The sequence below is a fragment of the Bos indicus x Bos taurus genome, chromosome 15, assembly GCF_003369695.1.
Source record: "Bos indicus x Bos taurus breed Angus x Brahman F1 hybrid chromosome 15, Bos_hybrid_MaternalHap_v2.0, whole genome shotgun sequence".
NCBI lineage: Eukaryota > Metazoa > Chordata > Mammalia > Artiodactyla > Bovidae > Bos > Bos indicus x Bos taurus.
Genome location: NC_040090.1, coordinates 78,256,372 through 78,279,480, shown reverse-complemented (window position 1 = coordinate 78,279,480; position 23,109 = coordinate 78,256,372). Strand labels below are relative to the sequence as shown.

The window sequence follows — 23,109 nt, the reverse complement described above, 5'->3', positions numbered from 1 at the left end:
TTTAAAAAGTTAGAAACAGCTGAACTAAATCTTCAACAATAGATGGGCATCTACTTTTCAAAGCAAGTGAGAGGAAAACCCAGAAATCTAGGCTTTAGCCTTAGGCTAAGTTGGTTTGAATTCTGGTCATGCTTCCTACTGATCAGGTGACACTGGGTAAGTCATGTGCCAAACTTGTGAGCACTCAATAAAAGGCAGTTACAATATTTAGGAGGGGGAATCAAAAATATGTACAATGGATTAAGGCTTGGAAACAATCAGAGGTATTTTTAATTGTTACCTGTTTTGATTGATTCTTTTTTCTTAAGACTTGCTGATTATTTACTGTGTTTTTATTATTACCAAAAAGTAAACCAAAGTGGAATCAGTAGGCATTGACCCAGGAGCGATAGGCAAGGTGCAGAGCAGGAAAGCCCCAGACACCGTGCAAGGTGACGTCGGCTCCACCTGACTCCGTGCTGTCCTGATGAGGGGTGTAGCGCCTGTGCCCCGGCGCAGCGAGTAGCTGCTTCTTTTGGTATTATCAACAGTTGTGATAGAGGCAAAGGAGACGGTGAAGTCAAAGACAGCCCTTTCACACAATTATATTTTCTTTAAAAACTAAAGGAAACACGTTTTAAACCTCTATTTATCAAACTATGAGCATTCAACAATTGCTGACAACTAATTGGAGATAATGTATCCTTTTATGAAATACCAAATGTAAATGAAATGTAAATACTGAGGGTGGTAAGAGAATAGAAAGAGAAGTATAGATATAAGGGACATTTATAAAGGGGTAAGCAGGGAAGAAATTAGGGGAAGAAAGGTAGCTCATTAACATATATCTGCTCAGCCATCACCTTCTCATCTTCTTCCACTTAGGATCTGAGGAGCTATTGTGGTAAGGGCAGGTAATTCCAAAGAACTAGGAAGAGCTAAAAAGAGAACGAGGAAAAATAAATAAATAAATAAATAAAAAGAGGAGGAGGATGCTACCCCTTCAGCACTGGAGCTGCCACTAACCTGCCATGGGACCTTGAACCTCTCTTCCTCCTTTGCAAAAGCAGATGTTGCCTGATATTTGTTGTGACTTCAATGTGTTCAGTACTTGGTGCTGAGCATTTTGTTATCAACTCCTTACAGCAGCCCTGTAAAGTATGAATTATTATTACTCCCTTTTTATTAGACATAGAAAAGATGAACAACTTGTTCGTGCTCACAAGGCTAGTCATGTTTGAAGCTGGGGCCCACACCCACAGTCCTGTGCCGGAGGCTGTGCTCCTAACTGCCCTGCCCTGCTGCCTCGTGGGTGCCATGCAGAGCTGGACTCGCATGGCGCTGATCCCCTACTGGCCATCACCAGAAGTCCCCAAGGGCTTGCTAAGCCTGGACAAAGAACAAAGAACTCTTTCAGCCACAGCCAGCATGGCAACCTGGGGGTTATACGAAAGCATTCCCAACCTGTTCTCTCCCTCCCGCCAGCCTGGAATTCCCCATCACTAACAATAATCTGTTGATGAGACATTTCAGGCTGTGCATGTAATAACCGCAGTTTGTTTCCAAAGCATGATGGAATGCAGTGCCTTTTAAAGTCACTGTGAGACTGCTGCATATTCTCCACAGTGTATAAATGAATTTGGGTCCATTCAAATGTTCTGTTTGAAGAGAAACTTCAGCTATACACACACACACACACACACACACACACACACACACACATTTAATTCACATAGATTTACTCTTTATAATAAATGACAAAATATTATCTCAGATTTCCTTGAAATGACTGGAACAGCAGTCATACCCAAATGATATTTGTATGCCTTCTATTATTCTGGGTTTTATATGATACAATTTTAATGATAAGATCAAGAATATGTCTATCAGCTTCAGATTTCAGAAGAATAATAGCATTTCACATGTAGAATAGCCATAAAGGTTGATCATGTCCAAATCCTTCATTTTGGAGACAAGAAAGTCAGGCCCTGGACTCTCAGCCCAGAAGACCCTGCTCTGAAACCCAGGCCTGCTGACGCCCAGCACAGAGTCTATCACTCACATAGAAAGCTTCATAGCTGTGCAGTGGAACTGTGAAGAGAATGTTGAATTTTGACTTGAATTCATGAATGAATGCCTTCTGACTGGAATGCATCTGCGTGAGTAAGAAAAGCTGCTATGTTCCTGGGCCCTGGGCCTGCAGGTAGGGTGAAGAGCCACAAGGAGAAGGAGGTTCTTGAGTAGCCAGGTCCCCAGAAATGTCTGCTAGGCTTCTCCACATGCTGTTTTGTTCTCAAAATAGGGTTCTTTATTTTAAAACATCTGTAAATCCCTGACTGATCGACTAATTGTCACATTCTTAAAGATGTTATGTATCGTATATAGTAATGGAAAGAAAAATAGGTTTCAGGGTCATGCATGTAGGGATTGAAGAGAAGGACAAATGTAAGAGGTATCTTGATTTGATGAGAACAATGGAAAAAGAGAGTCGATGGTAGCAGCATCTCTCACTTAGATAAGAAAATCAAAAAGATTTAGACACATCAAGAAAAATTCAATTTTAGATAAACTCATAATATTATTAATTATAAAATCTGACATTTTATGATCCTTTACCATGTGCTATGTTATCCTAAGCATTTTATAGACATCTGCTCCTTCAATCCATGCTCTTTGTCCCAGCTAGAGTTTTAACCTAGGTTTACTTGACATCAGAGACAGAATCATTACAATGGAACCCCAGATAAGTCAGGGGAAAGAAGATTGTCTTTTTTTTTTTTTTTTAATGATCAGTAGTGTACAATGCTGTTGAGGTCACCAGGTTGAAAACTGAAGAACAGGACTGACTGTCTGGGATGATGAAGGAATATAGTTTTAGCAGCACAGCTGGGGCTTCCCTGGTGGCTCAGTGGTAAAGAACCCACCTGCTAATGCAGGAGATGCGGGTTCAATCTCTGCCTGGGAAGGATCCCGTGGAGATGGAAATGGCAATCCACTCCATTATTTTGGCCTGAGGAAATCCCATGGACAGAGAAACCTGGAAGGCTACAGTCCATAGGGTTGAAAAGAGTCAGACACGACCTAGCGACTAAACAACAAGGAGGAATGAACCCAGATCCTGCAGAATGAAAAGGCCAAGGGTAATGGTGGGCTTCCTAGGTGGCACTAGTGATGAAGAATCCCCCCTGCCAGTGCAAGAGGCAGAAGGGATGAGGGTTTGATCCCTGGGTCACGAAGACCCCCTGGAGGAGGGCCTGGCAACCCACTCCAGTATTCTTGCCTGGAAAATCCCATGGTCAGAGGAGCCTGGAGGGCTACAGTCCCTAGGGTCACAAAGAGTTGGACACAACTGAAGCGACAGCATACATGCGCAGAGAGTGATGGTATAGATCATTCATTTTCAAATCATTCATTTGAAAATCTTGTTAATAACAAGGAGTTAAGTCAATAACTGGAAGAGGCAGCAGAGTCCAATGAGGATTTTTCAGTCTGAGAAATACCTGGGAATATTTGAAGGCATAAAAAGGAGCCATTGAGGAGAAAGAAATGCAAAGCTCTATCAGAAGGAGAGACAATATAATCAGTACCCTCTCCTATTATTAATAGATGAGTCCATTGGAACCTAGCGTTTTCCAGATTTTCATGGGCTCGAGGAAAGCGTGCACAACAACTAAAGAGGAAGTCTTCCTCCTTCAGTCTCCCTAAGGATATTTCTTTTCTGGCTATAAGGTTGCATCACTGAAAGTCAACACATGGCATTGTATTTACTTAGATTGATTCTCTGTTATGTATTATGAATTCAAAGAGGCAGAAGGTGTACAAAGATTGCTGATTCACTGTCGTTTCTTCTGAAACCCCTCCTTCTGACTAAGGACGAGGTTCTTTACATCTTCATAGGTTGTGGCTTAAAATATAGATCTCCATAGGCTCCACAGATGGATATATACACTTAATTTAAGGACACTATGAATAGTTTTCACTGTTTTAACCACTGTCTACATGTAGGATTTTAATTTTATAAGCTCTGTTTTTCTTGGTTTCAGGGAGATGTTTAATGCATGTCTGATTCTTGGCCTCTTAACCCTCCTGATATAAACAGCCCTGGTTAGCAAGCTCCCCACAAATGAATGCCTTCTTGACCAATGATGTGATTGTTTGTATTTCAAAGTTTCCACAGACAAAATTTTATATTAATGAGAAAAATTTAGAAGAAAATTTAGTTCTATTCATAAACTCATTAAGTATTACATAATTAATAAATTTGTAGGGTGAAAACATCTTTTTAAAGTATTTACAAATAATTGTAAGATTATTTATGCACTTTCATATGCATTGTCTCAATTGATCCTTTGAAATGTTAGCAGTTATTATTATATTTTTCATTCTTATTTGACAAGAAGAAATTTAGCCTCAGAAAAATTAAGTGACTCATACAAGGTCTGCTGCTACTGCTGCTGCTGCTGCTAAGTCGCTTCAGTTGTGTCCGACTCTGTGTGACCTCCTAGATGGCAGCCCAGCAGGTTCCCCCATCCCTGGGATTCTCCAGGCAAGAACACTGGAGTGGGTTGCCATTTCCTTCTCCAATGCGTGAAAGTGAAAAGTGAAAGTGAAGTCGCTCAGTTGTGTCCGACTCTTCGCAACCCCATGGACTGTAGCCTACCAGGCTCCTCCATCCATGGGATTTTCCAGGCAAGAGTACTGGAGTGGGGTGCCATTGCCTTCTCCATACAAGGTCACACATCCAATAATAAAATCAGGTCTCAAGCACCCATTGCTTCTTTCACTGCGCCACAGTGCCCATTCTCAGGGAAGAGAAGCATCAATTCAACCCAGCATCAAAAGACTGAAAGAAAAAAGACATCCCCTCCTCCTGAAACTAGGGCACAGAGTGACAGAGAATAGAAGAGTCAAGGAAAGTCAGGGGTGAAAATGAAAGGGCCCATCAACTCTTGCTGGATTACAGCCAGCAAAGAGGTGACCGTGTCTCCTAAAAAGGAAAGAGCGAGAGGATCAGTCAAGCAGGTGGGGAATGAAGACAGAAGGGTCCAACAACAACAGAAAAAGGATAAAAAGCTTAACAGACTTGAATCAAGCCCCAGATGTGCCAGGACTTGCTGATCCCGAGAATACATAGATGAATAATACACGACCCTGCCGCAAGGAGCTCACAGGACTGGCAGCAAGCACCAGGAATGTTACCAGTGACTTCTGCTCAAACCTGATGACTTAGATGCTGTTCTTTAGTAAAGAAAATATGAAAACTGATGATTAAATAAGTTCTACACAACCGTGACATCTATCTATCTAGTCAACAAATATTTATTGAGCCTAACTATGTTCCAGATACAGCTTTGGTTCCTGGCTAAACAATGCAGTTAAATATCTATCAGCAAGTCTTTAATATCAATAAACTCCATTGTTTTACCCTCCTTACCTAAGATCAGATTACAGACTATTAATATCTGTTTATTTCACTACATTTTAAAAATATCCTGCAATTGTTCTTTTTTATTTTAATTGAAGTATAGTGGGTTTCCCTAGTGGCTCAGTAGGAAAGAATCTACCTGAAATACAGGAGAAGCAGGAGACATAGGTTCTTTCCCTTAATTGAGAAGATACCCTGGACCAGGAAATGGCAACGCAGTACTCTTGCCAGGAAAATCGCATAGACAGAGGAGCCTGGTGGGCTGCAGTCCATAGTGTTGCAAAGAGTCAGGCACAAGTGAACACACATGGTTGGTTTACAGTTGAGTTAGTTCAAGGAATACAGCAGCGTGATTCAGTTATACATGCATATATTTTTTCAGATTCTTTTCTCTTATAGATTATTATAAAATATTGAGTATAGTTCCCTGCACTATGTAGTAGGTCCTTGTTGGTTATCTATTTTATATGGAGTAGTGTGTATATGTTAATCAAAAACTCTTATTTTATCCTTCTCTCCCTTTCCCCTTGGTAACCATAAATTTGTTTGCTATATCGATGAGTCTAATTCTTTTTGTATGTAAGTTCACTTGTATCAGTCTTTTAAGATTCCACATATAAGCTTATTATATGATATTTGTCTTTGTCTGGCTTACTTCACTTAGTATGATAATCTCTAGGTTCATCCATGTAGCTACAAATGGCATTATTTCATTTGTTTTATGGATGAGTAATATTCCATTATATACATATATATGTATGTATATATATGTATATATATATATTCCATCTTTCATACCCATTCATCTGTTGATGGATACTTATGTTGCTTCCATGTCTTGGCTTTTGTAAATAGTGCCACAGTGAATATCAAAGTGCATGTATTATTTCAAATTGGTTTTCCCCAGATATACACCCAGGAGTGGAATTGCAGGATTATATATAGCTCTATTTTAGTTTTTTAAGGAACCTCCTTATTGTTCTCCATAGGGACTATACCAGTATACATTCCCAGCAACAGTATAGGATGGTTCCCTTTTTCCCATACCCTCTCTATTGTTTAGACTTTTTGATGCTGACCATTCTGACTGGTGTGAAGTGATACCTCACTGTAGTTTTGATTTACATTTCTCTAATACCATTAATGATGGTGAGCATTTTTGTTTGCCTTTTGGCCATCTGTACATCTTCTTTGGAGAAATGTCTGCTTAGATCCTTTGCTCATTTTTTGGTTGGATTGTTTGCCTTTGCAAATACTTTCTCACATTCTGTAGGTTGTCTTTTTATTTTTTTTTATGATTTTATTTGATGTGCAAAAGGTTTTATGTTTAATTAGATCCTGTATGTTTACTTTTTTATTTCTATGACTATGGGAGATGGATTCAAAAAGGTATTGCTGTAATTTATGTCAAAGAGTACTCTAGCTATGTTTTCCTCTACAAATTTTATAGTATCTGGTCCTACAGTTAGGCCTTTAATCCATTTTTAGCTTATTTTTGTGTGTGATATTAGAGAATATTCTAATTTCATTCTTTTACATGTTGTTGTCCAGTTTTACCAGCACCACTTATTGAAGAAACTGTGTTTTCTCCACTGTATATTCTTGCCACCTTTGTCATAGATTAATTGACCATAGGTGCATGGGTTTATTTCTGTTTTTTTGTGTGTGTGGTATCTTTTTCTGATTTTGGTATCAAGATGATGGTTGCCTCATAAAATGAATTTGGGAATGTTCTTTCCTCTGAAATTTTTTGGAGGAGTTTCAGAAGATAGGTGTTAACTCTTTCTCTAAATGTGCAGTAGAATTTGCCTGTGAAGTCATTTGGTGCTGGGCTTTTGTTTGTTGGGAGCTTTTAAATCACAGATTCAATTTCAGTATTTGTAATTCATCTATTCATTTTTTAAAAATTTCTTCCTGGTTTAGCTTTATGAGATTTCTAAGCTTTATAAGATTTCTTTCTAAGAATTTGTCCATTTCTTCTAGGTTGTCCATTTTATCAGCATATAATTGCTTGTAGTAGTCTTTTATGGTCTTTAATATTTCCATGGTATGGGTTGTAACTTCTCCTTTTTCATATCTAAGTTTATTAATTTGGGCCCTCTTCCTTTTTCTCATGATGAGTCTGGATAAAAATTTATAAATTGTGTTTATTTTGTCAAAGAACTAGCTTTTAGTTTTATTGATCTTTTCTATGTTTTCTTTGTCTCCATTTCATTTATTCAATATTTCTGCTCTGATCTTTATGATTTCTCCTCTAGTACAAACTTTGGGTTTTGTTTGTTCTTCTTTCTCTAGTTGCTTTAGGTATAAGGTTAAGTTGTTTATTTGAGATTTTTCTTGTTTCCTGAGGTAAGCTTTTGTCACTATAAACTCCTCTCTTAGAATTGCTTTTGCTGCAACCCCCAGGGTTTGGATCATTGCGTTTTCACTTCCTTTTGTCTCTAGGTATTTTGTTTTATTTCCTCTTTGGTTTCTTCAGTGACCCATTGGTTGTTTATTGTGGCATATTGTTTAGCCTTGATGTGTTTGTGCTTTTTTGCACAAATCTTGTAGTTGATTTCTAATCTCATAGTATTGTGAATGGAAAAAGTGCTTTGTATCAGTGGTCCCCAACCTTTTTGGCCCCAGGGACTGGTTTTGTGGAAGACAGTTTTTCCATGGACAGGGCAGGTAGGGGGGTGGGCATGGTTCAGGTGGTAACGTGAATGATGGAAAGCAATGGGGAATGGCAGATGAAGCTTCACTCACTTGTCTGCCACTCACTTCCTGCTGTGTGGTCCACTTTCTAACAGGCCACAGACCAGTACTGGTCCTCAGCCTGGGGGTTGGGGACCCCTGCTTTATATGATTCAATCTTTGTAAGTTTACTGAAGCTTGCTTTGTGGCCTAGCATGTGATCTATTCTTGAGAATGCTCCATGTGCACTTAAAAGAATGAATATTCCACTGCTTTCAGATGGAATGTTCTATAAATATCAATTAAGTTAATCTGGTTTAATTCATCATTTAAGCCTTGCATTTCCATATTGATTTCTGCCTGGATGATCTGTCCATTTATGTAAGTAGGGTGTTGAAGTCCCCCGCTATTATTGTGTTACTGTCAATATCTCCTTGTATGTCTCCTTGTATATCTGTTAACAGGTGCTCCTGTGTTGTTTTGGTTGTTCTTTAGTCACTAAGTCATGTCCAACTCTTTTGTGGCCCCCTGTAGCCTGTAGCCCACCAGGCTCCTCTCTCCATGGGATTTACCAGGCAAGAACACTGGAGAAGATTAACATTTCCCTCTCCAGGGGTTCTTCCTGACCCAGGAATTGACCTGCATCTCCTGCTTGGCAGGTGGATTCTTTGCTCTGAGCCCCCTGGGAAGTGTATGTTGGGTGCATGTGTGCATGTGTCCTAAGTCGCTTCAGTCAAGTCTGATTCTTTGCAACCCTATGTACTGTAACCCACCAGGCTCTTCTTTCCATGTGTTCTCCAGGGAATAATACTGGAGTGGGTTGCCACACCCTCCTCCAGGGTCTCTTCCCAACCCAGGGATCAAACCCACATCTCTTAAATCTCTTGCATTGGCAAGTGAGTTCTTTACCACTAGTGCGCTACATCTGCAATTGCTGTATCTTCTTCTTGGATTGATCCCTTGATCATTATGTAGTGTCTTCTTTGTCTCCTGTAACAATCTATCATTTTTTAATTAATTTTTATTGGAGTATAGTTGCTTTACGATATTGTATTGGTTTCTACCACACAGCAAAGTGAATCAGTTATACATATACATATATCCCCTCTTTTTTGAGTTTCCCTCCCATTTAGGTCACCACAGAGCACACGAGCTGTACTATAGGTTCTCATTAGTTATCTATTTTATACATAGTAGTGTATATATGTCAATCCCAATCTCCCAATTTATCCGACCTCTCTTTCCTCCCTTAGTATCCATACATTTGTTCTCTACATCTGTGTTTCTATTTCCACTATGCAAATAAGATTATATATACCATTTTTATTGATTCCACATATATGCATTAATATACTATATTTGTTTTTTTCTTTCTAATTTATTTCACTCTGTATGACAGCCTCTAGATTCATCCACATTTCTACAAATGACCCAATTTCATTCCTTTTCATGATTAAGTAATATTCTATTGTATATATGTACCACATCTTCTTTATCCACTCCTCTGTTGATGGACATATAGGTTGTGTCCATGTCCTGGCTATTACAAGTAGTGCTACAGTGAACATTGAGGTGCATGTGTCTTTTTGAAACTTGACTTTTTCAGGGTTTATTCCCAATAGTGGGATTCCTGGCTCGTATGGTAGTTCTATTTTTAGTTATTTAAGGAGCCTCCATACTGTTCTCCATAGTTGCTTTATCAATTTATATTCTGACCATCAGTGCAAGAGGGTTCCAAGAGCCTTTATCCTAGTCTATTTTGTCTTGGGTTTCCTTGGTGACTCAGTGGTAAAGACTCTGCCTGCCAATGCAGGAGACATGCGTTTGATCCCTTGGTCAGCGCTATCCCCTGAAGAAGGAAATGGAAACCCATTCCAGTATTCTTGCCTGGAAAATCCACTGGAAAGAGGAACCTGGAAGGTTACAGTGCTTGGGGTTGTAAGAGTTGGACTTGACTTAGTGACTAAACAACAACAACAACATTTTGTCTTATATGAATACTACTACTCCAGCTTTCTTCTGATTTCCATTTGCATGGAATATCTTTTTCCACCCCCCTCAGTTCTTCTTTTCTAACAGTTTTATAGACTTGCTTTTTTTGCCTTATACTTTAAATCTATTTACAGGTATATTAGGAGGTTAATTGTTATACCTTTTTTGGTCAATTTTAATTATTATTGTAATCTATAGCTCTAAGTTTGTAAATCCTCTGGATATGTGTCTTATCACTTTATTACCCACAAGATATAATTTTTCTTCATTAATATGAAATTTTTCATGAGTACAGATTCTTTTGGAATTTGTGATACTTTACATAAGTATCACATATAGGTAGTGTTTATTACTACCTCATGTATACATTCTAATATGTCACAACAGTGTTTAAGCCAACGTTTCTTGACTTTGGCACTACTGATATTTTAAGCCAGACAAGTCTATGTCATGCTGGACTATCCTGTGCATTGTAAAAGGTAAACTAAAATGATATCCCTGGTTTTCACTAGACTCCAAAAGCAGTACCCACTCCTAGTTGTGACAACCACAATTGTCACCACTCATTAAAAAATGTCTTCCATGGCACAAAAGTATTCTTGGTTTAGAATGACTACTTCACATCAATTTAATCCTCCCAGTACCCACAATATCCTAAGTTAAGTAAGGAATATAAGATTCTACCGCCTGTGAACAGTTCCAAAAGTACATTTTTGGTTTGCCTAAACTCTTAACCATTGCACTTTACTGCCTCTCACATTGAGTCATCTGGGACATCAGTAACATGTAACTTCACATAAAAGATTCGGTTTAATTTGTCTAAAGCCACTTGATTTTTAAATGAGAATTTAAAAACTCCCACATGATTTTTAAATGAGAAATGAAAGAAAATACAGCCCAGCTCTAGAGTACCCAAAAAGAGAAAGCAGCTGGAAGTTAACCTTATCAGTGATGTAATTCAAAAACAGCCTGATTATTAGACTATATGTCTGCTCCTCCTCCTTCCCACTTTCTTCATCCTCATTATTTTAATTGCTTGAAAGGCACACTTTGTACCTTAGAGAGAATCTAGCACAGTGATGAGCAGAGTCAGCATTTTGGAATTACATATTGAGTTGAATTAATTGGAAAATGCTTTTTGGGTTCTTCATGGGTTCCCAGTGAATCCATTGTTTGGCCTCCTTATCAAAGATGAAATTATGAGCTTTTGACTTAATCTGTTTTTCTATATTTATTACCTGATTCTTCTGGATACCCAAACAAGTGTTCACTTTGTGATGGTGAAGAGAAGGAAGTGGGGAAAAGCAGTCCTTCTGGCCTCCAGAAAAGGCCAGATCTCATTGGATAAGCGGTCAAGTTATAAACAGAGGAAAACCAGAGGTCACAAGCCTGAGAAGGAGCAAGTAGAGAAATTAGGGGGTATGATGAAAATCAAGGCAGCTGGAGTTTAATTGACTCTGTCTGGCCTTAGCCGCTCACTGACATTAGAGCCTCCCAGCCTTTCTGGGTCTCACTCAGTTTTCTATCTTTTACTTCATACAATGTAAATATATAATTTCCTTGAAAGATAAAGATTGGTATAAAATAGACTAATTCAGACAACCTGAGAATATACTGAGCTACACGTAATGGAATGATGGTGGTGGTTTAGTTGCTAAGTCGTGTTGAACTCTTGAGACCTGATGGACTTTAGGCTGCTAGGTTCCTCTGTCCATAGGATTTCCCAGGCAATAATACTGGAGTGGAGTGAGTTGCCATTTGCTTCTCCTGGGGATCTTCCTGATCCAGGTATTGAACCCATGTTTCCTGCATTGCAGGTAGATTCTTTACCTCTGAACCACCAGGGGCTTCCCACACCTAACAAGTTTTTGGCCTAATTCTTACGTATAATTTTAATAATACTGCTAGCTATGTTACTTGCACTTTGCCTATTTTATGAGATTGTTGTTTCCTGCATTACCAAATGTGTGACTGAACCTCCAACAAAATAATAATAACTAGGCGACTTGGAAAAGTTGATCAAATACATAGTTCTGGATGCAATCAGTAATTGTAATTACTCTAGATATGGAAGGATACAAACAAGAGGAAATTTTTCCTGGACTGTAAGAGACTGGGTAAGACAGGTTGGTCCAGCCTTTTGGTTACTGTTGATAGTAACAGTACGCTAGTAACAGCAAAATCTTCACCAGACCTAAGAATGAGTTCCTTGCTCCATGGGATGAAATGGTCATGAAATGCCTCCCAAAGTATGGTCGAATTTGTAACCATGAAGGGGCTCTGTCAACTACAAATTGCCACCTACCTCTACAAGAATTAAATCGTGAGCTGGGGCAACTGCTGATTTTCAGCATCCCCCGGAAAATGTTCAAGGTGGAGAGCAAAAATGAGGCACTCTGTGCTCAGGGAAAAGCTGGCAGAATGGGTTTTCAGATAGATATTTTTAGGAGCTGATTTTATGAGCTTAATTTTTGTACCTCTTCATATGTAGAAAAGCACTAAAATCCTTCACAGTGACAACTGTTACTTGTGACTAGCAGAAAGCTTCACCAGACTAGCAGAAACCTTCTGGAAAAATATGTGCTTGATTATATATATTCCTTCTTCACCAAAACCAAATATATATACTGACCTCCCCCGACCCTGCATCTTTGGAGCAATTTCTCAGAGCCATCTGAGGGGCCATCTCCCAGCCTACGGTCCTCATTTTGCCCCCAATAAAACTTAACTAACACAACAACAACCACAAAAATACCTACAGTCTAGATAAGGCTGTGATGTATAGGGCTTGGGGAGAGGAAGTGTACCCTCAATAGACTCCTGCCACACTGAGTTTTATCTATGGTAGGTGCCCAAGTAATTATTTTTAAAATGGACAATATCCAGCCAAGTGGCACTTTACAGTTTATGATGCACTTTCAGACGCTTTATCTCAGTTGATCCTCTTAATGATCTCATGAGATAGGCCAGGTATTATTATTTTCATTTAAGAGATTATGAAACAAGCTTGGAAATAATGGCAGCATTGGAGGTGCAAAGACAGCTTGCTGCTGCTAAGTCATTTCAGTCGTGTCTGACTCTGTGTGACCCCATAGACAGCAGCCCACCAGGCTCCCCTGTCCCTGGGATTCTCCAGGCAAGAACACTGGAGTGGGTTGCCATTTCCTTCTCCAATGCATGAAAGTGAAAAGTGAAAGTGAAGTCGCTCAGTCATGTCCGACTCTTACGACCCCATGGACTGCAGCCCACCAGGCTCCTCCATCCATGGGATTTTCCAGGCAAGAGTACTGGAGTGGGGTGCCATTGCCTTCTCCAGCAAAGACAGCTTACAGTTTTCTAAAACACAGTATACTTTCTCTTCTGAATCATGATGCTGCTTGCTGCTGCCACTGCTGCTAAGTTGCTTCAGTCATGTCCGACTCTGTGCAACCCCATAGACGGAAGCCCACCAGGCTCCCCTGTCCCTGGGATTCTCCAGGCAAGAACACTGGAGTGGGTTGCCATTTCCTTCTCCAACGCATGAAAGTGAAAAGTGAAAGGGAAGTCGCTCAGTCGTGTCTGACTCTTAGCGACCCCATGGACTACAGCCTACCAAGCTCCTCCATCCATGGGATTTTCCAGGCAAGAGTACTGGAGTGGGGTGCCATTGCCTTCTCCGATGATGCTGCTTAGGAACATGAAAAAAATATTCCTCTCTCTCAATAGAGTTGTCCTTTGGATTTCATTATCAGCTCACCCAGATAGCTTCAGCAGACCCCTGTATGCAGCATCCCTCTTACGGGGTACATACTATGCTCCAGAACATCATGAACTTAACTCTTCATTGCACAAATTGCCCTGAATTATAATGTCTAATTGGGCTTCCCTGGTGGCTCAGATGGTAAAGAATCTGCCTACAATGCAGAAGACCTGGGTTCGATCCCTGGGTTGGGAAGATCCCCTGGAGGAGGGCATGGCAACCCACTCCAGTATTCTTGCCTGGAGAATCCCATGGACAGAGGAACCTGGCGGGGCTACAGTCTATGGGGTCTCAAAGAGTCAGACACGAGTGAAGCAACTAAGCATGCACAGTGTCTAACTACTTATCTGCCTCTGCTACTAGATGATAGCTTCTTGAGGGCAGAGCCTGAATCTTGTTCAGTGTTTCATCCCAAGGTCTTACTCAGTGCCTGCTGATAGGTTCTTATAAATATTTGTTAAATTAACTAAAGCTCAACAGAATGTTTGAGGAGTACCTAAATTTACCACATGGAAATTTAAAAACCAAAACTTTCCCTTAAGTTCCCTGTCCACAAATACTTTTATGTATTGATTCTAGCTTCTACTGAGTCAGTAAACTATTCATATTTTATAAGAATGATTTTAAACTCCAAAATTCAAAATAGACCACATTTACATTGAAATTTTCAGACCAGTACCCTCATGTATACTCCCACAATTTTATGTAAATAATATTGGGAAAATGGATGGTTAAGCTGCTAAATCTTAAGTTAATGTATTTTTGTGAACTAGCCATTCAGTTCAGTTCAGTTCAGTTCAGTCGCTCAGTCGTGTCCGACTCTTTGCAACCCCATGAATCACAGCACGCCAGGCCTCCCTGTCCATCACCAGCTCCCAGAGTTCACTCAAACTCACATCCATGGAGTGAGTGATGCCATCCAGCCATCTCATCCTCTGTCATCCCCTTCTCCTCCTGCCTTCAATCCCTCTCAGCATCAGAGTCTTTTCCAATGAGTCAACTCTTCACATGAGGTGGCAAAAGTACTGGAGTTTCAGCTTTAACATCAGTCCTTTCAATGAACACCCAGGACTGATCTCCTTTAGAATGGACTGGTTGAATCTCCTTGCAGTCCAAGGGACTCTCAAGAGTCTTCTCCAACATCACAGTTCAAAAGCATCAATTCGGCGCTCAGCTTTCTTCACAGACCAACTCTCACATCCATACATGACCACTGGAAAAACCATAGCCTTGACTAGACAGACCTTTGTTGGCAAAGTAATGTCTCTGCTTTTGAATGTGCTATCTAGATTGGTCATAACTTTCCTCCAAGGAGTAAGCGTCTTTTAATTTCATGGCTGCAGTCATCATCTGCAGTGATTTTGGAATCCCCAAAAATAAAGTCTGACACTGTTTCCACTGTTTCCCCATCTATTTCCCATTAAGTGATGGGACCAGATGCAGCCATTATGTCCTAAGATATAAACACTTTCAATAGATAAGTAAATAGGCAACATAATTTATAATTGTTAATGTTTTTGCTGTTTTTACTGGAAGTAATTAGCATCTCCAAACCACAAAAATTTGGCTCATTTATGTAATACTTATAAAATACACCTGAATGGCTAACTTTATGAGATTTTAATTTTCAAAAGATCTGATTCATGTTGATGTTTGGTAGAAACCAACAAAATTCTGTAAAGCAGTTATCCTTCAATTAAAAAATAAATTAAAAAAAATTTTAAGGCACAAACACACACACAATAAAAAAAAAATCAGAAGAGGAAAGGGAAACTTGTAGCAAATGATACTTGGAATAGGAAGATGCACAGCTTAAGTGTACACATCATTGATGTCAATCCCTGCTATTTCCTTCCATGCTTTGAACATCCTTAAATAAATGAAGGAAAAAGAATTACAGAGTGCTAAAAGAATAAAAGAATGAAAAGGAAAAAGAAACAGATTACGAAAACCAATATATATATATATATATATATATTTTCTACTTAAAAACAAGACATGGACAAGAGGCATTTAGAAATGGCCTCTAAAGTATGGCTTGCCGTATATTTCAGTCCAAGTTCAATTGAAGATCTAAGTCAACCCTGATCTTATTCCTTTTCTGTTGCCAAATAGGATTTTCTGGCGTCGGCAGGTTCACTTGATGTCAGGGATCCGGCCCAGCACCATCACCAGCTCCTTCCCCCAGCTTATGTCCAATGTGGATGCAGCTTATGAAGTGGCTGAGAGGGGCACAGCCTACTTCTTTAAAGGTAAGCTGAAGATCCCGCGAAGAAAGAAGTGGCCGGGTACAGGACACGGTGTGTCTGGAGCACCCAGAACTATCAGTGTTTACTAGTGATCACAGAGCAGTTCCAGCCATTCCTGCTCCTCAGATTGGGGTGAAACATCCCTCTACTCTATCGTGACAGTGACAGCAGTGACGGTACCCTTCCCAGAGCCAAAGGTGCAGTCTGGTGAGGCTCGGTGATAGGCGAGTGTCCGGGAAGGCGGAAACCTGCTCCCTGCCCCGCCGCCCCCCCGCCCCCACCCGCCAGACCTCTGCTCTGAGTGACATGGTATTCTCTACTGAGAGCCTCTCATTCACAGAAGTCAGCGTGGAAACCTCAGGATAGCAATACAAGCATCTGGGAGCAGACAGACGCCTGGACTCTTGTCTCCAGCCCTTTAGTGCCTTAGGGAAGTTATCTAATTGCTCTGCATCTTCGTTTCTTCCTGTGCAAAATAGTCACAGTAATAACAACCTTGAAGATGTGACCGTGGCTAGCCAATGGAAATTGTCCAGCAAACGTTAACTATCAGTTTAGATTGTATTTTCTTGATGCCGGGGGCTGAGAATAGATTAGTGCCAGTTTAAGCAAGAACCAGCATTTGTGCTTCACTTGCCCCTTCTCTCTCACACATATCTAAGACTGAAATGAGATTATACAGATGAAAAGTATCTTGAAAAAAAATGAATGTGTTGCATTTGAGACACAGTTGTATCAGTATTATTGCCTTCATAAGGCATGACTAGGGATTTCTGCCTCCAGGGCAAGTTTTAAGTCTTTTACTGAACTGAATAGAGACTTGTATCTCCTCCTGGGTTTTATCCATGGCAAATATCCCATAAACTAGCCCCATTGGTAATCCTGCCTAGAAATCCTAATGAGTGAAGGGCTCCACTAAATAGTACAGAGTTTTTGTAAGCTTTAATTTCTGGTTGCAGGACCTCACTATTGGATAACAAGAGGATTCCAAATGCAAGGTCCTCCTCGGACTATTTATGACTTTGGGTTCCCAAGATATGTGCAGCGAATAGACGCCGCAGTCTATCTCAAGGATGCACAGAAGACCCTTTTCTTTGTGGGAGATGAATACTACAGGTATGGCTTTTCTCTTTGTGATTTCCAGCTGTATTCAACGAGAAGGAAAATCCTTTTGCTAGAAAGAATGCAAGGCAAATTTACAAAAGGCCCGTTGACTCTTCCCAGTCACTAGAGTGTCATTTGCTGATGGTTGACACTGTCTTCAAGATACAGAACCATCCACATAATGGATGAATAATAATGGATGAAACATTCATTCAATTATCCCATTGTTTGGTGTCTAACACATGAAACATCCTAGTCTTTCAAAGCACTCATTAACTGGATGCCCAGTGGCCCAAAAGAGTGGAGTTCCCATTCCCAATACATCCCACTGGGAATGCCTTGAAAGAAGAACTGATTCCCTCTTATGTGAGTATATCTTATTGATACATGAATATCACTGCATTCCAGAATGCTCTGTGATTTTGTACAAAATGAATGTGGTGACGACAGTGGGGCTCTTTGAGGGAAATTTTTGCTGAAAGGAAAAGGCCTTATGTTCTTTAACCTGGAGCATGAAAATTCTTCTTATCCAAAGATCGTGTGTAATTTCCAGGCCTGTCTTACTACTATGAGCAGATTCGATCACTGTGCACAGGCTCACACCTCGTCTCTCCGGCCTCATCTCACTGCCTTAACTGGCTCACGTTGAAGAACTTGGTACAACTTTGCCAAGCTCTGCTGCTACACCTTCTCCAGTCACAGTTCTCACTTTAGCGTTCCTTGACTTTTTGAACGTTAAGGGAGAAGCAAAAGCTTACACTTTCCTTCAAGGGAGGAAGCGTCTTTTAATTTCATGGCTGCAATCACCATCTGCAGTGATTTTGGAGCCTAAAAAATAAAGTCTGACACTATTTCCACTGTTTCCCCATCTATTTCCCATGAAGTGATGGGACCAGATTCCATGATCTTTGTTTTTTGAATGCTGAGCTTTAAGCCAGCTTTTTCACTCTCTTCTTTCACTTTCATCAAGAGGCTTTTAGTTCCTCTTCACTTTCTGCCATAAGAGTGGTGTCATCTGCATATCTGAGGTTATTGATATTTCTCCCAGCAATCTTGATTCCAGCTTGTGCTTCCTCCAGCCCAGAGTCTCTCATGATGTACTCTGCATATAAATTCAATAAGCAGGGCGACAATATGCAGCTTTGACATACGCCCTTCTCAATTTGGAACCAGTCTGTTTTTCCATGTCCGGTTCTAACTACTGCTTCTTGACCTGCATACTGGTTTCTCAGGAGACAGGTCAGGTGGTCTGGTATTCCTATCTCCTTCAGAATTTTCCACAGATTATTGTGACCCACACCATCAAAGGCTTTAGCATAGTCAATGAAGCAGAAGTAGATGTTTTTCTGGAAGTCTCTTGCTTTTTTGATGATCCAACAGATGTTAGCAATTTGATCTCTGATTCCTCTGCCTTTTCTAAATCCAGCTTGAATATCTGGAAATTCTTGGTTCATGAACTATTGAAGCCTGGCTTGGAGAATTTTGAGTATTATTTTGCTAGCCTGTGAGATGAGTGCAATTGTGTGGTAGTTTGAATATTTTTGGCATTGTCTTTCTTTGGGATTGGAATGAAAACTGACTTTTTCCAGTCCTGGAAATTTCCAAATTTGCTGGCATATTGAGTGCAGCACTTTAACAGCATCATCTTTTAGGATATGAAATAGCTCATTTGGAATTCCATCACCTCCACTAGCTTTGTTAGTAGTGCTGCTTCCTAAGGCCCACTTGACTTCACATTCCAGGATGTCTGGCCCTAGGTGAGTAATCACACCATCATGGTTATCTGGGTCATTAAGATCTTTTTTGTACAGTTCTTCTGTGTATTCTTGCCACTTCTTAATATCTTCTGCTTCTATTAGGTACATACGGTTTCTGTCCTTTTTTGTGTGCCCATCTTTGCCTGAAATATTCCCTTAGTATCTCTAATCTTCCTGAATAGATCTCTAGTCTTTCCCATTCTATTGTGTTCCTCTATTTCTTTGCAATGATCACTGAGGAAGGCTTTCTTATCTCTCCTTGCTATTCTTTGGAACTCCATTCAGATGGATATATCTTTCCTTTTCTCCTTTGCCTTCAGCTCCTTTTCTCAGCTATTTGTAAGGCCTCCTCAGACAACCATTTTGCCTTTTTGCATTTCTTTTTCTTGGGGTTGGCCTTGATCACTGCCTCCTGTACAATGTCACAAACCTCCATCCATCATCCTTCAAGCACTCTGTCTATCAGATCTAATCCCTTGAATCTATTTGTCATTTCCACTGTATAACTGTAAGTGATTTGATTTAGGTCATACCTGAATGGTCTAATGGTTTTCCCTTCTTTCTTCAATTTCAGTCTGAATTTGGCAATAAGGAGTTCATGATCTGAACCACAGTCAGCTCCCGGTCCTGTTTTTGCTGACTCTGTAGAGGTTCTCCATCTTCAGCTGCAAAGAATATAATCAATCTGATTTTGGTATTGACCATCTGGTGATGTCCTTGTGTAGAGTCGTCTCTTGTGTTGTTGGAAAGGGTGTTTGCTATGGCCAGTGTGTTCTCTTGGCAGAACTCTGTTAGCTTTTGCCGTGCCTCATTTTAGACTGGAAGGCCAAACTTGCCTGCTACTCCAGGTATCTCTTGACTTGATACTTTTGCATTCCAGTCCCCTGTGATGAAAAGGACATCTTTTTTCAGTTCTAGAAGGTCTTCATAAAACCATTCAACTTCAGCTTCTTCAACATTAGTGGTTGGGGCATAGACTTGGATTACTGTGATATTGAATGGTTTGTCTTGGAAACACACAGAGATCATTCTGTCGTTTTTGAGATTGCATCCAAGCACTGCATTTCAGATTCTTTTGTTGACTATGAGGGCTACTACATTTCTTCTAAGGGTCTTGCCCACAGTAGATATAACGGTCACCTGAATTAAATTCCCCCATTCCAGTCCATTTTAGTTCACTGATTCCTAAAATGTTGATGTTCATTCTTGCCATCTCCTGTTTGAGCTTATATGGTAATTAACAAATAATTTTTTAAAATGTTGTGATAATTAACAAGTGATTGCTTAAACCTAAATATTCTTATAAATAGCAATCCAGTCAAAGAGTTCATCAAAGGGAATTTTGTTTTTAAACACTCAAATGCCTTGACATTGCACAGAAATCTCTGCTTCTGTCAAGGCAGATACAGTACTTTCAGCAATTAGAGTCTTCTATTTTACACTCTCTAACACACACACTGTTTTTCACAATAAGGAATATGACAAATAACCTCGACCTCCAGCTCAGAAGTTCAGGAAAAGCTAAAGTATGATTTTTATTAATAACTGCCCCCTGTGTTGGACACATTTTCCTCAATAGGGCCTCATGTGTATGACATCTTACAGTCTATAAAGCCCTATATCAGATAGAAATTATGTTCAGCTGCTAGAAAGAGAGACCCAGTAATAACTGTGGCTTAAACACCACAAGGGGTTTTTTTCTCATATATGTGAGATGTTTGAGGTTTTATGGATTTAGAGCTGGTAAGATGGGTCCATGGCCATTAGGGTCCCAAGTTCCTTCTGACATTTTGCCCAAGTATTAACAGGTAGCTTCCACTCTTATGATTGCCACAGGATTCCAGATGGCCAGTTGTGCCTCAGTCATTACATCCTATGCTAAATAGGAAGAAGTTGGACTGGAAAGAAAGAGAAAGGGGGCAATGAAGTTCTATAGGTAAAGCACTAAAAATACCAAAGCCTCCAGTTACACACCAATAATTTTACTATACTGATACCCCTGGACAGTGTGTTAGGGTTTACTCTCCATGGTCGCCCCTCAGGTTCTTCTTTGGTCCTCATACTAGTTCAGTCTGCGGTACAAATACTGTGCTAATGGAAGAAAAGGCTCTAGATATGCTTGTTGTCAGGGAAATTCTCCATGAACCCCTAGGGCTGGGACCCGTTTTAGTGAATGAAGTGCCATTAAAAAACTACTGAATGGCTTCCTGCACTGAGGATTGAGTGTTGGGTTGGGCCAAGTTGATTCAGGCTCTAAGAGTAAGGGGACTTCACTGGTGGCTAAGGGTAAAGAATCTGCCTGAAATGCATGAGAATACCTGTAATGCAGGAGACTGCCTGCAGTGTGGAAGACTGGGGTTCAGTCCCTGGGTTGGGAAGATCCGCTGGAGAAGGAAATGGCAACCCATTCTAGTATTCTCGCCTGGAGAATCCCATGGGCAGAGGAGCCTTGTGGGCTACAAATCTTGAAGTTGCGAGAGTGGGACACAACTTAGTGACTAAACCACCACCACCACCTAAGAGTGAGAACCCACATATCAGTGTAATAGTAATTTACAGAGGAACAGACCATAGAACTACAAAGTGAAACCTAAATGGGGCTCTGCCAGGCTGATGCCAGCACATGCTGCCCCACCAAATGACACATCGTGTAAACTTTACTAACAAGGGCTACTTCCCCATTCGTCTGTTTGCTTTTATTCCTTCCTTTCCTATTTCTGCTGCTACTGCTGCTGCTGCTAAGTCGCTTCAGTCGTGTCTGACTCTGTGCGATCACATAGACAGCAGTCCACCAGGCTCCCCCGTCCCTGGGATTTTCCAAGCAAGAGTACTGGAGTGGGTTGCCATTGCCTCCTCCATTTCTATTTCTAGACAGCCTCAATTATCCATTCAGTTTCTTTCTTTACATTACTTCTACCGCCTCTGGATAACTTCTCCCTGTAAGTATTCTCCCTTGCTTACTAGCACCAGAGCAGTGATTACACCAAGGAGCTCCTGAGGACTCTGGGAGAAGGGGGGTGCCATCAACTCCACCATGCTCTGAGATGGTCAGTTCAGTTCAGTCATTCAGTCGTGTCCAATTCTACGTGACCCCATAAACCGCAGCACGCCAGGCCTCCCTGTCCATCACCAACTCCCGGAGTTTACCAAACCCATGTCCATTGAGTCAATGATGCCATCAAACCATCTCATCCTCTGTCATCCCCTTCTCTTCCTGCCCTCAATCTTTCCGAGCATCACCGTCTTTTCAAATGAGTCAGCTCTTCCCATCAGGTGGCCAAAGTATTGGAGTTTCAGCTTCAACATCAGTCCTTCCTTCCAATGAACACCCAGGACTGGTCTCCTTTAGGATGGACTAGTTGGATCTCCTTACAGTCCAAGGGACTCTCAAGAGTCTTCTCCAACACCACAGTTCAAAAGTATCAATTCTTTGGTGCTCAGCTTTCTTTATATTACAACTCTCACATCCATACATGACTACTGGAAAAACCATAGCCTTGACTAGATGGACGTTTGTTGACAAAGTAATGTCTCTGCTTTTGAATATGCTATCTAGGTTGGTCATAACTTTCCTTCCAAGGAGTAAGCGTCTTTTAATTTCATGGCTGCAGTCACCATCTGCAGTGCTTTTGAAGCCCCCCAAAAATAAAGTCTGACACTGTTTCCACTGTTTCCCATCTATTTCCCATGAAGTGATGGGACCAGATGCCATGATCTTCGTTTTCTGAATGTTGAGCTTTAAGCCAACTTTTTCACTCTCCTCTTTCACTTTCATCAAGAGGCTTTTTAGTTCCTCTTCACTTTCTGCCATAAGGGTGGTGTCATCTGCATATCTGAGGTTATTGATATTTCTCCCAGCAATCTTGATTCCAGCTTGTGCTTCTTCCAGCCCAACGTTTCTCATGACGTACTCTTCATATAAGTTAAATAAGCAGGGTGACAATATAAAGCTTTGACGTACTCCTTTTCCTATTTGGAACCAGTCTGTTGTTCCATGTTCAGTTCTAACTGTTGCTTCCTGACCTGCATACAGGTTTCTCAGGAGGCAGGTCAGGTGGTCTGGTGTTCCCATCTCCTTCAGAATTTTCCACAGTCTATTGTGATCCACACAGTCAAAGGCTTTGGCATAGTCAATAAAGCAGAAATAGATGTTTTTTTGGAACTCTCTTGCTTTTTCGATGATCCAGC

General features: G+C 40.6%; 1 protein-coding gene across 1 annotated transcript in view; it reads left to right on the top strand.

Moving 5' to 3' along the window:
• The window catches only part of MMP20 (matrix metallopeptidase 20), a 58,001-nt gene that overhangs the window by 21,896 nt on the left and 12,996 nt on the right, over window positions 1-23,109 (top strand). The window contains exons 7-8 of the mRNA XM_027562126.1: window positions 15,927-16,063; window positions 17,020-17,176. Coding sequence (XP_027417927.1) covers window positions 15,927-16,063; window positions 17,020-17,176 — 294 coding nt within the window. The remainder of the gene's footprint in view (window positions 1-15,926; window positions 16,064-17,019; window positions 17,177-23,109) is intronic.